Source organism: Cajanus cajan, chromosome 8, assembly GCF_000230855.2.
Source record: "Cajanus cajan strain Asha chromosome 8, NIPB_CcT2T_4, whole genome shotgun sequence".
Classification (NCBI taxonomy): Eukaryota; Viridiplantae; Streptophyta; class Magnoliopsida; order Fabales; family Fabaceae; genus Cajanus; species Cajanus cajan.
The window spans coordinates 57,416,360-57,432,967 of NC_138524.1; the positions used below are offsets into that span (position 1 = coordinate 57,416,360).

The 16,608-nt window shown below is 40.8% G+C and overlaps 1 protein-coding gene across 10 annotated transcripts in view; it reads right to left on the reverse strand.

The window, feature by feature from the left end:
• The window catches only part of ABA3 (molybdenum cofactor sulfurase (LOS5) (ABA3)), a 69,888-nt gene that overhangs the window by 3,703 nt on the left and 49,577 nt on the right, over positions 1 to 16,608 (reverse strand). Inside the window, exon 20 of one of the 10 annotated variants that reach the window (XM_083062834.1) lies at positions 8,246 to 8,656. The exons of the other annotated variants lie outside the window; for them this stretch is intronic. Coding sequence (XP_082918960.1) covers positions 8,619 to 8,656 — 38 coding nt within the window. The 3' untranslated portion in view covers positions 8,246 to 8,618. Of the gene's footprint in view, positions 1 to 8,245; positions 8,657 to 16,608 lie in introns of those variants that run through there. 10 annotated transcript variants of the gene reach the window in all.

The following is a 16,608-nucleotide window of genomic DNA, read 5'->3' on the forward strand; positions in this document are numbered from 1 at the left end:
TTTCAACGTGCAAACAGAATTGGAAGCAACTTCATACCATAGAGGAACCTCCATATAAATCTTGCTCAAGCTCTCCATGTAAAAAAGCATTTTCACATCAATTTGTTGTAATTCCCAGCCATAATTTGCAGCATGAGATAATATTACCCAAACTGTATTCATCTTTGCAACAGGAGCAAAGGTCTCTAAGTAATCTATCCCATAGGTTTGAGTGAAACCCTTAGCAATCAGCCTTGCCTTATATCTCTCAATTGATGCATCTGCTTTATATTTTATTGTATATACCCATTTACAACCAACTGGCTTCTTTCCTTTTGGCAAAGAAACAAAGTCCAGGTTTGGTTCTTTTTCAATGCCTCCATTTCTATACTTGGTCTGCTTCCAATTTTCATCAGATAATGCATCAAAAACATTAGTGGGAGTTCAGATTGAGTTTAGGTTGTCAAGAATGGTTTTATTGGTTGGAGAAAATTTGTGAAATTAGAGATAATTTGAGAGAGGATATTAAGGTTTTTGTGTGCAATTTTTGGTTCCTTTTCTAAAAGCGGAAGATACAATTCATCATCAAGACTTGGGATTTCAATTTCGTTTTGGGAAGTTGAAAGATTATGACAATCAAACCTGTTACTTGATTTGAAGGAGTTGGATTGGTTGGTCTGTGTTGATTTAGAAATGACTTTTGACATTCTTGTGTAAACCAAATTCTTTCTAAATCTTGTATCATTTTCAGGTGTGATTGAAATATCCTTTCTAATTCATTTTGAGTCAAAGCATCTTTTTCAGGATCATGTAAAAGATCACAAGGATTAAACTGAAGAGAAGGAAGGAAAAGTGTTTTAGGATGAATTTCCTTTTCTTTCCTAAAACTCTAGCCCTAAAGATAAGGTAGAGTGAAATAATTTTGTTCCTCATGAAAGTTGACATCCTCAAACACAGTTTCTTGGATGGAGGGTAGAAACACATACCCTTTTTGGGTGAAGGAGTATCCAAAAAGCCACATTTTAGAGCTCTAGAATCAAGTTTTCCTCTGTCTTTACTATGCACATGGACAAAAGAGATACACCCAAAAATCTTTGGTGAAAGTTTACTACAAGTGGAAGAGTTAGGGTAGAAAGAGGAAAGAACATCCATAGGATTCCTAAATCCTGAGATTTTAGATGGTAGTTGATTAATAAGATATGTTGCAGTGAGAACAGCCTCCCCCCAAAATCCTTTTGGAATGTTTTTCTGAAACAACAGTGCTTGAGTTTAATATTAGAAGTGCCTATTTTTTCTTTTTGCAATTCCATTTTGTAGTATAATTATTTTTGGAGATCCCACATCGACAAAACATAAAGCCATAATAGTATATATAAGTGAAGAACAGTATTCATCTTACAAGTTGGTTTTCTAAGGTTGAGTTAGGCTCCAATCTACTTTTTTAAGAAAGATGATATTAAAGCCTATCCTAGTAAGTGTTGTTGGGCTTATCTAACCACCTGCTATCGGGACGTTATCAAACCATCCATAGATGTTCAGTCTTGCAAACTTCACACTCAAACGGTCCAAATCTCGATATATGAGTATATTACACCATAGGTAAGTGATGGGGTGATGAAGATTCCACATCAACTAGTGATATGGCTAAATTATTGTATACAAGCAAGGGGTAATCCTCACCTTATAAGCCGATTTTGTATGGTTGAGTAAAATCCCAAGATTCACTTTTTTAAGAACGTCTAAGGACCATATCCCTTTTACTTAAATAAATTCTTTTTTCTTAGATTTTTCTTCAAATGTTGGAAAGATCCTATTCACTTTCTGTAAATGTCTTGTCTAGTGGATTATGCAAGAGTTGACTAACCACACCTACTAGATAATAAGCTTAGAGCTTTCCCCTAACCATATAAGATTTGGATTTCTTCACCTTTGGACTTTCCTTATCATTCCCAATCCTATGATTTTGCTTTATGGGTGCTTTAGTGGTTTTGCAACTCTTTTTCCTCACCTCGTCACATTTTTTATTATCTTCTTCGCATCCAAACTCTTGTTGATGCATTGACAGACATTGGTGACTTCATCTCCTCTAAAGAACATCTTGATATAATTCTTGAAGGCTTATGAATATGAGTCAAGAGTTTCTCTTATTATTAGTCATTTGATGAGCTCTCGATTGCCGAAGTAGAAATAGTGAAACACTACTTGCACATGGTATTGACTTGACAAATTCAAGAAGAAGGCCATTGTTAATGTTGTTTTAGTCTCATCAAGTTCTAACTCTCCTATCTCTCAACCTCAGACTAACTTCGCTCAGCATGGTTCACATGCACAATTCTCTTAGCTTCATGGTGGTAGAACTGGTGGTCATAGCAGTCATGGATGAGACATGTATGTTGGTCTTCAGTGTCAAGTGTGTCATCGTTATGGTCATATCGCCTCAACCTTCTACTATAGGTTTGATGAGAACTTTGTTTCGTCCTTGCCTTTTGATTTGAACTTTCTCTGGTTCCAATCGAGCTGCTTCATCCAATTTATGGCCTAACACACAGGGCTCAACCTCTCAACAAGCTTTTTGTCTTTCTCCAAATCAAAAGGGCATATTTGGTGGCAGATATAATGCAACCTCCTCAAGTGTACTTTGTTTCCAAAGGTACTTCTAGCCTTGTTCAACCTCAACCAAAGGCTATGGTTAAGTCATCCTTCTCCCCTATTCAAACTCGTGGTATCAAGACTCAGGAGCGTTCAATCATGTTATTAATGTTTCACAAAATTTTCAATAGTTCACACCATTTGAAGGTCCAAATCAAATCACTATTGGAAATGGTCAGAGTCTCCATATTAATTCTACAGGTCTTATTATTTTCCCTTTACCCTTAAATCCTAATATTACCTTTTTTCTAAATAATCTCCCATACGTTCCCTGCATCACCAAGAATCTCCTAAATAATCTCAGGAATGTGTGTTCCTGGGATAATCTACTTCACACAATGGGTACAAGTGCCTTGTAGCAAATAAATGCCTTTATATCTCTAAAAACGTGATCTTCAATGAGTCACGTATTCCTTATGCAGATCTATTTCATCATCACCCACAACTCCCTCTTCTCAACTTGTTCATAATAGAATAAAGAGAGAAGTTGAGAGATAGAGAATACTTTTGAAATGTAAAATATGTATTCAACCCACTAAATAGAGAGAGTACATGTAGTTTATATAGAGACAATAGCTTTTAATAGAAGTTGTTGGGCTATAATAGCTATTGGGCCTACAATAGAAAATAATAAATGTGACTAACAACACTTAGTACTAACTAACTAGGAATACAACAAAAAATAATAAAACAGAAAAATGTAAGGTCCTACACTACTGTTGCACACGTTCCACTTACTCACTATTGCCAACGTTGTATCTCCAATGGCTTCATATCATGTTTCAATAACCTCACAGAATATACCCACTGAAGCTTCTACTTCAGCAACCTTATCTCATGATATTGCTGAACCAAATATACAGCCAAGTTCCTCATTACAACCTTCTACATTCACCTCATCCACTCAACCAGAAAATACACATCCCATGACAACCAGAGCAAAATCAGGAATAGTTAAACCATGCCTCCAGCCAACACTCCTACTCACTATGCTGAACCAAAGAACACTAAACAAGCCTTAGCCAATATGATACTTGGCTTGTTGCAATGAAAGAAGAGTACAATGCCTTGCTACACAATGGAACTTGGACTCTCATATCTTTACATACTAACAGATATGCTACAGGGTGCAAATGGGTTTTACAAGTTAAGGAAAATCCAGATAGTACAGTTCACAAGTACAAGGCCAGACTCATTGCAAAAGGGTTTCATCAACAGTTTAGGTATGATTACAATGAAACATTCTCACTTGTAATCAAACCAGTCATTGTTCGTCTAGTACTCACCTTGGGTTTAACTCACCACTGGTCCACTCAACAATTAGATGGCCTTAAACAAGACCCACGTGTCTGATTTGACAAGTTGAAGCACTATGTTACAACTCAAGTTTCAGCCAAGCAGGTGTGACCCTTGTTTATTCATCTACTCTCATAATAATAATGTCATTTACATTCTAGTGTATGTAGATGACATTATTATCACAGGCAACAACTCAACTGATCTTCACAGCATAGTTCAGCAACTTAACTCATCCTTTTCTCTCAAAGATCTTGGCAATTTGGATTATTTCTTAGGTATAGAGGTCAAACCTAACACAGATGGTTTTCTTACGTTAACCCAGAGCAAGTACATCTGGGATCTTCTAAATCACACCAATATGGAAGGATCTAATCCTATTTCTTCTCCCATGGTTAGTGGTTGCAGGTTGTCTAAAACCAGTTCTGAAAAGTTTCTTGATGCTTCTTTATACAGATCAGTAGTTGTCGCCTTACAGTATGAAACTATAACAAGACCAGAAATCCATTTTTCTATTAAAAAAGGTCTTAGTTCATGTCCAATCCACTTGAACAACACTGGTCTGCTAAAATGAATCATGCGCTATCTCAAAGGAACTTTGTCTTGGGGTTTCTATTTACAGCCAACTTCCCCTTTGACTATCCATGCATATGTAGATTGGGCCTTGGACCCTGATGATAGAAGATCCACATTAGGAGCTTTTATCTTCCTCGGACCCGATCTTGTTTCTTGGTGGTCCAAGAAACAAACAGTTGTTGCTCACTATAGCACAGAGACAGAATACAAAAGTCTTGCTTTTGCTACTGCAGATGTCACTTGGATTCAAACCTTACTCTTTGAACTTCATATTCGTCATTCAACACCCATCATATTCTTTGATAATATGAGTATTGTGACATTAACTCACAATCCTATTCTTATGTTGACATATTGACATACTCACTAAAGCTTTGTCACCAACTTGTTTTTGTGATCTTCGGGTCAAGCTCAAATTGGTTGATTCAATTTGTGTCGCGCCTTACTTGATCTTTGGGGGGGGGGGGGGGGTTGTGTTGGAGTATACCTTTAATTGCTACTCTATTTCTAAATGTACCGCAATAGTATAGTTCTCTATGTTTTGTTATTTCTTTCAGTTTGTTACTTGTAACAGTTTTAGTTGGTTAGTTACCATTCTATAGCTCATGTAAGAAGCTAATCGTCATAAGCTGTTAGGGCTATAAATACTACTTTGTATCTCCTGCACAATAGGTTGAATAATAAACAGATTCATATTTTCACTCTACCTTTCTCTCTCTTCATCAATCCAAATCTCAATAAAGGCATTGCTAGAAGGTCATGGAAGTTCAGATGATTATTTGGGTTTTATTATGCTATCGATTTGCTTTGGTCCTTGTTATTTAAATGTCACAATGGTGAACAGTACCAACAATATCCTTGTCACACTAGATGAGGTTGGCTACATGGACCGCATGATGCTATAGGGCTTGGTTAAAAACTAATGTTTTAAGAATATTATTTACCATGAGGTTCCTTTTAACAATTTCCTCTAATGTCCTTCATGGATTCCCTCTATCACATTTCGTAGGGATATAAACCTTGCAATCTATTTTCCTCATCAATGTTTCCAATGTCCTTGTTGCTCATGACAAACCACCTTAACCGATTTAGTAATCTTTTCCTTGATAGGAACCAGACCAATATCTCCACGTGTATACAATTGTTTTGTATCTTTTCCTTTCTTGAGAGTGATGGTGAATGAAGAGAACATATTCCTTGTGTATTGCAAAGCAAAAGATGTGTTTAAATACAAAGTAGTGGGCCTAGGCCCATAAGATAAAAACTATAAGATAAAAGACTATAAGATAAAATTATATCTAACACTCCCCCTCAAGCTGGTGTATATAGATCATATGCACCAAGCTTGTTACAAATATAATCAATCCTAGGACCCCGTAATGATTTGGTGAAGACATCTGCCAACTGATCAGTAGAGTTAACAAACTGAGTAGTAATGTCCCCAGATAAAATCTTCTCACGAATGAAGTGACAATCTATTTCAATGTGTTTGGTCCTCTCGTGAAATACTGGATTTGAGGCAATATGCAGGGCAGCTTGGTTATCACATATGAGAGTCATCTGTGTAACTTCGCCAAATCTCAGTTCTTTAAGCAACTGTTTGAGCCAAATAAGCTCACACGTAGCAGAGGCCATGGCACGGTATTCTGCTTCTGCACTAGATCTTGCCACTACATTCTGCTTCTTACTTTTCCACGAAATCAAGTTATCGCCAATAAAGACACAATAACCTGAGGTGGATCTCCTGTCAGAGGGAGAGCCTGCCCAATCTGCATCTGAGTATCCCACAACTTGGGTATGATTGTTGTAGCCATATAATAAACCTTTTCCTGGAGCACCTTTGATATACTTCAAAATGCGGATGACTGCATTCCAATGTCCTGCACATGGAGAATTGAGAAATTGACTCACCACACTAACCGCAAAAGAGATGTCAGGACGTGTTACCGTGAGATAATTCAATTTCCCAACCAGTCTTCTATATCTCTCAGGATCTGAGAAAGGCTCCCCCTGACTTGGTAGAAGTTTAGCATTAGGATCCATAGGTGTATCAACGGGCTTGGAATTCATTAGCCCAGTTTCCTCTAAAATATCCAATGCATACTTTCTTTGAGATATTACAATTCCATTTGTAGACTGCGCTACCTCAATCCCCAAGAAATACCTAAGTTTACCAAGGTCTTTTGTCTGAAAGTGATGGCAAAGATGTTGTTTTATCTGAGAAATGCCATGATGATCACTACCAGTGAGAACAATATCATCAACATACACTATCAAGTAGATGCACCCAGCAGTGGAATGTCGATAAAAGACCGAATGATTAGCTTCGCTTCGAGTCATACCAAACTGTTGGACTACAGTACTGAATCTACCAAACCATGCCCTTGGAGACTGCTTAAGACCATAAAGTGATTTGCGGAGACGACATACCAAACCGGAAGACTCCCCCTGAGCAACAAACCCAGGAGGTTGCTCCATATAAATTTCCTCAAGCAAATCCCCATGAAGAAAGGCATTTTTAACATCCAGTTGATAGAGAGGCCAACGGCGAAGAGCAGCCATGGCTAAGAATAATCTGACAGAGGCCATCTTGGCAACAGGAGAGAAAGTGTCACTATAGTCTAATCCAAAAATTTGAGTATAACCTTTGGCGACCAAACGAGCTTTGAGTCGATCAATGGTGCCATCAGGACCAACCTTGATTGTGAAGATCCATCGACATCCAACCACAGACTTCCCAGGAGGCAGAGAAACAAGATCCCAAGTACCATTGTTCTGAAGAGCACACAGTTCATCAAGCATGGCTTGTTTCCAACCAGGGTGGGCCAAGGCATCACCTACATTTTTAGGAATAGACACAGAAGAAAGAGAAGAGAGACAAGTATATTGGGAGGGGGATAACCGGTGATAACTCAGAGTAATATAATGAGGGGAAGGATTACGAGTAGAACGATTACCTTTCCGAAGGGCAATAGGGAGGTCAGACTCAAGTGGTTGGGCCGGAGGAGACAGAGGAGGTGGCACCGAAGTAGAGTCGGGTGAGGGTCCAATGGGAAGGCTGGAGCGTTGCCGACGATGATAAACTTGAAGTGGAGGCGGAGGTGGTGGGTCGGGTGACACAGCAGACACAGGAGGAGTATCAAAGACAAGAGGTAAGAGTGAAGGGGCAAGGACAGGTGTAGGAGAAGAGGAAGTAGATGAAAAGTAGAGAGAAGACTCAAGAAAGGTGACATCGGCCGAGATTAAGTAGCGACGAAGGGAGGGTGAGAAACATTTATACCCTTTTTGAGACCTAGGATACCCTAAAAAGACACATTTATGAGACCGAGCGGAGAGTTTGTCAAGACCAGGACTGTGATTATGGACAAAACACGTAGATCCAAAGACGCGAGGAGGTAGGGGGTGGAGAGGTTGAGAGGGAAATAAAATAGAGTGAGGTATTTGGTTGTTGAGGACAGAAGATGGCATTCGATTGATGAGATAACAAGCAGTGAGAAGAGCATCACCCCAAAAAGTTTGAGGAACGTGACCATTAAGTAAGAGGGTGCGAGTGGTCTCAATTAGGTGTCTATTTTTGCGCTCAGCCACCCCATTTTGTTGAGGGGTATATGCACAAGAAGTCTGATGAAGAATGCCATGGGAAGTCATGAAGGCTTTAAAGGAGTGAGAGGTATTCACGAGCATTATCACTACGAAAAGTACGAATAGAAACACCAAATTGAGTTTGAATTTCATTATAAAAAGATTGAAATATGGAAAATAATTCAGAACGAGATTTCATTAAAAATAACCAAGTACATCGAGAGTAATCATCAATAAAAGTGACAAAATACTGAAATCCTAAAGTGGACGGGACCCGACTCGGCCCCCAAATATCAGAATGAACTAAAGCAAAAGGAGACGATGCTCGTTTGTGAACACTCGGAGAGAAAGAACTACGACTACGTTTGCCTAACTGACACGACTCACACGACAACTGAGACAACTTAGACAGACGTGGTACAAGATGTTGAAGCTTGGCAAGGCTAGGATGACCTAATTGAGCATGGATGAGGGTAGGGGAATCCGCCACCAAACCAACAGGAGCAGAGGTGCGTAGGTGATAAAGACCATGAGACTCACATCCGGTGCCAATCATCCGTCCCGAACTCCGGTCCTGTAAGAAAACAGAATCTTTAGTAAAAGAAATAAGGCAATCAAGAGAACGAGTAAGACGACTAAGGGATAATAAATTAAAGGGAGACTCTGGGACATAAAGGACATTGTCAATGGAGAGAGAAGGAGAAAGATGGACAGTACCAACACCATGAGATGTGGCGCGAGAACCATTAGCCATAGTGATAGAGGGTAAATAAGCAGAGGTAGAAAGAGATGAGAAAAGAGACCGATTACCAGAAATATGATCGGTAGCACCAGAATCTAGGACCCAAGGGCCAAGAGAGGTGGAGTGAGTGAGACCAACAAACGAAGGACCTGTGTGCGCAACAGAAGCAGTGGAATTGGAAGCTTGACGTTCTTCATACCATTTAAGGAAGTCATTGAAGAGAGCTGGGGGCCCAGAGCCAGAACTGTCAGAGGGGTTAGCACCAGATGCAGTCGAGACAGGAGAGGCAGTGTGGGCAACAGCACTAGCAAGGCGAGGGGGACGACCATGTAAGACATAGCAACGGTCAATTGTGTGACCCAGTTTGTGACAGTGATCACACTTGGGACGACCTTTGCCCGATTTGCGAGAACGCTGACGATCATCACGTTGAGAAACCAAAGCAGAGGAGTCGCCAGTGGTAGCTGAAGAAGGTATGTCAGGGGAAGACTTGCAGGGCACACGCAACAGAGTGGACCAAGCCGAGTTCAAGGTAGGCACGGTCGGAGATCCCAAAATCTGATCACGAATGGAAGAGTACTCATCAGGAAGCCCATACAGTGCCATCAACATAAAGAATGTTTGGCGTTGCTCTAGTTCCTTGGCAGGAGTGTCAGCAGGAGGCAAAAGTTCATTGAAGTCATGTAGGAGGCCATGAACTTTGCCCAAATACTCAGCCATGGAACCATCAAGGCGTCGGGGGGAGATGATATTCTGGAGATTTTGACATACACCATAGAGACGTTGAGTATCATTGGTGTATAACACTCGGGCTTGTTCCCATAAATCAACACATGTCTCATGGGCACGAAAAATTTGCTTTAAGGAGGGATAAATGGTTGACTTAAGGACACTACAAATTTGAGCGTCAATTTTCAACCAACGAGGACGATCTTTCTCATCAACAGAAGTAGCTGTCTGGGTAAGGTGAGCAACATAATCCTGTCCCTTAAGCCAAAGCTTGATATCCGAAGCCCAAGTATCATAATTGGTGCCATCTAACTTGTCAATGGAAAGAGGGACATTGACATAATTAGTGAAAATAGCAGAGTCAGGCCGAGCAGCGGAAGAGGAAGACATAGATGCTGTAACAGGAGAGAGAAACAGCAACAGGAGAGAGAAACAACGGCCCGAAAAGGAAGAGACCCGTGACAAACGATGGCCGATCACAAAACAAATCACAGATCGGGGTAGAGGGGGTCTGGGCGAGTCCGGCGCCGGTGGTCGCTGCCGGAAAGGTGGCCGGACGCGCCGCCACGCGCGGCGGCCGGCGTGGAGGAGAGAGAAAAACGCGCGAGGAGGAGATCGGCAAGTGAGGGCGCGTGCGATCTCCGTTCGCCGCGCGACCGGTGGCGGGTGAGTCGCCGGAGCAGGGCGACCTGGGTGGGTTGGTCGCCGGCCGGAAAGTCGACGGCGGCGGCGGTGGACAGCGGCGGCAGTGACGAAGAAAACCCTAAAAAAAAAGGAAAAAATTGTCGGAATGAGACACGACAGGGTGGGTAGCCGGAAAACGGAATGAGACACGTTTTCCAGGCACCGATGAACAGTGGGTCCACCGGGAGGTCAAGGATTAGGCTCTAGATACCATGTTGAGAGTGATGGTGAATGAAGAGAACATATTCCTTGTGTATTGCAAAGCAAAAGATGTGTTTAAATACAAAGTAGTGGGCCTAGGCCCATAAGATAAAAACTATAAGATAAAAGACTATAAGATAAAATTATATCTAACAAATAATAAACAGATTCATATTTTCACTCTACCTTTCTCTCTCTTCATCAATCCAAATCTCAATAAAGGCATTGCTAGAAGGTCATGGAAGTTCAGATGATTATTTGGGTTTTATTATGCTATCGATTTGCTTTGGTCCTTGTTATTTAAATGTCACAATGGTGAACAGTACCAACAATATCCTTGTCACACTAGATGAGGTTGGCTACATGGACCGCATGATGCTATAGGGCTTGGTTAAAAACTAATGTTTTAAGAATATTATTTACCATGAGGTTCCTTTTAACAATTTCCTCTAATGTCCTTCATGGATTCCCTCTATCACATTTCGTAGGGATATAAACCTTGCAATCTATTTTCCTCATCAATGTTTCCAATGTCCTTGTTGCTCATGACAAACCACCTTAACCGATTTAGTAATCTTTTCCTTGATAGGAACCAGACCAATATCTCCACGTGTATACAATTGTTTTGTATCTTTTCCTTTCTTGATTGGGCACACATTCATCTTAACATTCTCATTTTTACTACTCCCACCTTTTTTTCCCCTCGTTATCCCGTTAAAAAGCCCAGATTTACTACCATAATAAGGCAGTACAACAAAACTTCCCTTCGAGCTTGCTAGGTATTTTGGCCAATCTAGACATTTTATACCTAGGAGTGATTGTTGCAGAAACTTTGGGCAATCAACAATGGCGGTGGCAACAAGAAATATTTTCAGCAGTGGTTCAGGACACAAAAAAAGTTCATAATGAAGGTACATTGACAGTGTAGAAGGTTGCAATGAAGGTGTCTAGGGTTTTGACGTGGAAGCAGAGTTTCATAGATCAGGAGTGTTGAAATTATAAGATTTTAGGTAAAGGAGAAAAGAGAATGGAACACTAATTTATTTTAATTAAGAAGTATTATAATCATATAATGTATAATTGTGTTGATGTAAAACCTAGAGCACCAACCTTTTATTTAAGCAAATGATAATTTGACCTAATTAAGGAAAAATCACGATAAGATGAGGAAATATGATAACCAATCCGAAGAGATAATGAAGAATCAAGGAAACTAATCCTTAAAGATAATGAGATATTTTAGCCAACTTGAAAAATGCCAATTGAAATATTAATTGACTTGGAAATCTGTATAGAGGGATTGCGACATTTATTGGCAAACTAAAATAATTTAACCTAGTAAGTATTTGTAAGAAAAAAATCTGCCATCCTAATTAAAGGAAAAAAATGATAAGAACTTTGATAGAACCACATCACAAAAGCTAACCATTGTAACAAGAATCACATACTTCCAATGTAGGATTCATATTTTATACCTTACAATTGGATCCTAACAAAGAGGCAATAAAAAAATGCAAAGTAATAAAATTTATAGAACATGAAAAGCCAAAAGAAGGAAGCAAATAAAACATGTATCACATGGTGCAACAGTCTCTGATATACAAGTATAACTAAAGTTAAAATCAAAAATCAAAGAGAGAGAGAGAGTATTGGAGTATAGTTTTACTCCTTAATTATATGTACACATTTATTACCGTTAATATAGACCAATATAAATTGGCTCTATATAAACCTGTCTAGTATGTTTTTCTTAGTCAGTTAATGAAAAAATATTTTGCCTATTGACAATTTTCTCTCATCTTCTCAATTCTGCTCTCTCTCTCTCTCTCTTTCTCTCTCAACTCTATTATGGTATCATAGAGCTTCTTGATCTGCTTCTCCTTTTCTCCTTCTGTCCATCCAGTAACCCGCTCATGGCTGACTCCACTCCACCAATGGTTTCTTCTCCACCACCACCGCCTCCTTCGCCTATCAACGCTACACCCATTAACACCGTTTCTTCCAAAGAACCCTCCACCTAATTCCCATCCGTCTCTTACCTTCGCCCACACCATATCCGAAAAACTTGACACCAAGAATTACCTTCTTTGGTGCCAACAAGTCGAACCTGTCATCAAAGGTCACCGCCTTCATCACTTTCTTGTAAACCCACAGATTCCCCAGAAGTTTCTAAACCTTGCTGACCGAGATGCTGGCCGCATCTCTGAACCTTATCTTGCCTGGGAACAACAAGATCAATTGCTGCTTTCCTGGCTGCAATCCTCCATGTCCAAAGACATGCTCACTCGGGTTATAGGCTGCAAAACATCCTTTCAACTTTGGGACAAAATACATTCCTACTTCCACTCTCATATGAATGCTAAAGCCCGACAACTTCGTAATGAACTTCGTAGTACCAATCTTGAAAATCAGACAATTTCTGACTATGTGCTTCAGATTCAAACCCTTGTTGACACTCTTACAGCCATTGGTGACTCTGTCTCTCCAAAAGAACACCTTGATATCATTCTTGAAGGCTTACCCGAAGAATATGAATCCACCGTGTCTCTCATCAGTAGCCGTTTTGACCTTTTGTCCATAGAAGAAGTCGAGACCTTGCTTCTTGGCCATGAATCCCGTCTTGACAAGTTCAAGAAGAAAGCTGCTGTCTCGCTCAACGTCACCACAACCACTCTCGAACCCAATCTGTCTCTCGCGCACCCACAAGCTAATCTTGCCCATCAAGAAAATCGGCCTTCCTTTTCTCAACGACGTGGGGGTCGCACTAACTTCCATGGTGGTCGTTTCTCTAACTGTGCAGGTCGTGGAAGAGGCAGATTCGCTGGGTTCCAGTCTGCCATCGGTATGGGCATATTGCTTCCTCCTGTTATTATAGGTTCGATGAGACCTTTGTTCCATCCGCCTCACTCGATGCACTCCCACACCCTTCTACCAACCAAACTGCATATACAGGTTCTTGGTACAGCAATCAAATCACTCCTCCTCCACTCCATCAAAATGGCATTCTTGGACCTAGACCTCAACCTACCCTTCAAGTGCATTTCACCGCTACCCAGGCGCATCCTCAGGCCATGATTGCCTCATCCTCTTCTTCTGTTAACAACACATGGTATCCGGACTCTGGTGCTTCAAATCATGTCACTAATGTCTCTCAAAATATTCAACGATTTACCCCCTTTGAAGGACCCGATCAGATCCACATTGGTAATGGACAAGGGCTTCACATTAATTCCGCAGGTGTTACCACTTTTCCCTCTCCAACCAATCCTAAGTTTCACTTTGCTCTAAACAATCTCCTATTTGTTCCCTCCATCACCAAAAATCTAATAAGCGTTAGTCAATTCTCCAAAGATAATTCGGTATACTTTGAATTTCACCCCTCCGTTTGCTTGGTGAAATCACAGGATACTAAAGAAGTTCTTCTTCAAGGCTCGGTTGGTCCTGATGGCCTGTACAAATTTCCTGCTCTTATCCCCACCACCAACACACAACCTGTCCAGCATCGTCAACCTGCTAGAGTCTCTTCCATTAACACAGCAGCAAAGAACTCTATTTCTTTTGCCACTTGGCACTCCAGATTAGGTCATCCTAATGCTGATGTAATGAAACTTGTTTTCCGGAACTTCAACATTCAATCTATGAACAATAATAATTCAAATTTTTGTACTTCTTGCTGTCTTGGTAAATCTCATAGATTACATTCTAATCTGTCCAAAACTGTTTACAATACACCATTTGAATTGGTTTTCAGCGATTTGTGGGGACCTGCACCAGCCACATCTACGTGTGGCTATCGATACTATCTTACTTTTGTTGATGCGCACACACGCTTTATGTGGATCTACCTTTTCAAAAATAAAGCCCAAACCCTTGGTATCTTCAAGCAGTTTCATGCTATGGTTAAAAATCAATATCACCACCCGATCAAAGCATTGCAGATTGATTAGGGTGGTGAGTATCGCCCCTTTACAACCTATCTCAACGATGTTGGCATCCAACATCGTCACATAGGTCCCCACACACATCATCAAAATGGGGTTGTTGAACGAAAACATAGGCACATTGTTGAACTTGGCCTCACCTTGTTAGCTCAGGCTGACTTACCTATGCAATTCTGGGACCATGCCTTTCTCACCAGCGTCTATCTTATCAACCGACTTCCCTCTTCCTCTATTCAAAACGATGTTCCATATCACTGCCTTTTCCACCAACCACCAGATTATCACTTTCTTAAAGTATTTGGCTGTTCTTGTTTCCCAAATCTTCGACCCTACAACAAAAACAAACTTCAATTTCAATCCCAAGAATGTGTTTTTCTGGGATATTCCACTTCTCACAAAGGCTACAAATGTCTTGCAGCTGACGGGCATCCCTACATCTCTAAAGATGTTGTGTTTAATGAAACACAGTTTCCCTACAAGGATCTCCTCTCCCCTTCCACTGTCCACAACTCCCCAAACCCTATTCAAGTTCCTCTCACTATAACCCCTACTCAAACCTCCTCATCCAACCTCTCAGCAACGTCCTCACATGAGACCGGTCCCTCTCCCACTAACCCAACCCCATCCACTATGGAAGCCGCGCCTTTCACACTTGCAACCTCACCAAACTTAACCTCTAAATCCTCCACCACACGAGTTGTTGCCACGGGTGCAAAATATGGAATAGTCAAACCACGCCTGCAACCCACACTTCTATTAACTCACGTTGAACCCAAAACAACCAAACAAGCCTTATCTAATCCTACCTGGACTGCTGCCATGCAGACTGAATATAATGCCCTCCTTCACAATGGTACCTGGTCTCTAGTTCCTCTCCCACCGCATCGAACTGCCATAGGTTGTAAGTGGGTCTTCCGTGTCAAAGAAAATCCTAATGGCATTGTTCAAAATTACAAAGCCCGCCTTGTTGCCAAAGGGTTTAATCAACAGTTTGGCTTCAACTATCATGAAACATCAAACCTGTCACTGTTCGGCTCATTCTCACTATTGCCTTAACCCATCATTGGCCTATTCAACAACTAGATGTTAATAATGCATTTCTCAATGGCACTCTTGAAGAGGAAGTGTATATGAACCAACCCCCAGGATTTGAAGCTTCTGATAAAAATCTCGTCTGTAAACTTCACAAAGCCATCTATGGGCTCAAACAAGCACCTCGTGCTTGGTTTGAAAAGCTTAAATCAACTCTACTGCAGTTTAACTTCCAAGCAAGTAAATGTGACCCGTCTTTATTTGTATACTCCCATGCTAACAATGTCATCTACCTCTTGGTGTATGTTGATGACATTATCATCACTGGCAATAATTCCACTATCCTTCATACACTTGTCTCTCAAATCCATTCAGTCTTCTCTCTCAAAGATCTAGGTGACCTTGATTATTTCCTTGGCATTGAAGTCAAAGCTTAGTCTGATGGTTCCCTCATCCTCACTCAAAGTAAATACATCAGAGACCTCTTAAACCGCACTGATATGGAAGCGTCGAAACCTATTTCTTCTCCAATGATTCCTTGCAGCAAACTATCAAAAGCAGGTTCTGAAGATTTATTGGATGCGTCTCTCTATCGTTCAGTTGTTGGTGACCATCACAAGACCTGAAATTAGCTTCTCTGTAAATAAAGTTTGTCAATTCATGTCTCATCCTCTTGCACATCATTGGTCTGCTGTTAAATGTATTCTTCGGTATCTGAAGGGCACTACCTCTTGGGGTCTTCATCTGCAACCAGCTTCTTCCTCCTCCTCTCTTTCCATTCATGCCTATTGTGATGTTGACTGGGCATCTGATCCTGATGATAGGCGATCCACATCTGGTGCTTCCATCTTTCTTGGATCAAATCTTGTGTCTTAGTGGTCCAAAAAGCAAACTGTTGTTGCTCGTTCCAGTACTGAAGCAGAATATAGAAGTCTTGCTCTTGCCACAGCTGAAGTTACTTGGATACAAACGTTACTCTCTGAGCTTAAAGTGAATCATTCCACGCCAATCATCTTCTGTGACAACTTGAGCACTGTGGCCCTTGCTCACAACCATGTTCTTCATGCACGTACCAAGCACATGGAATTAGATCTTTTCTTTGTTCGAGAGAAAGTAGCTGCCAAGTGTCTTCAAGTTGTTCATGTTCCAGCCATTGATCAATGTGCTGATGTCCTCACCAAAGCTCTCTCACCTTTG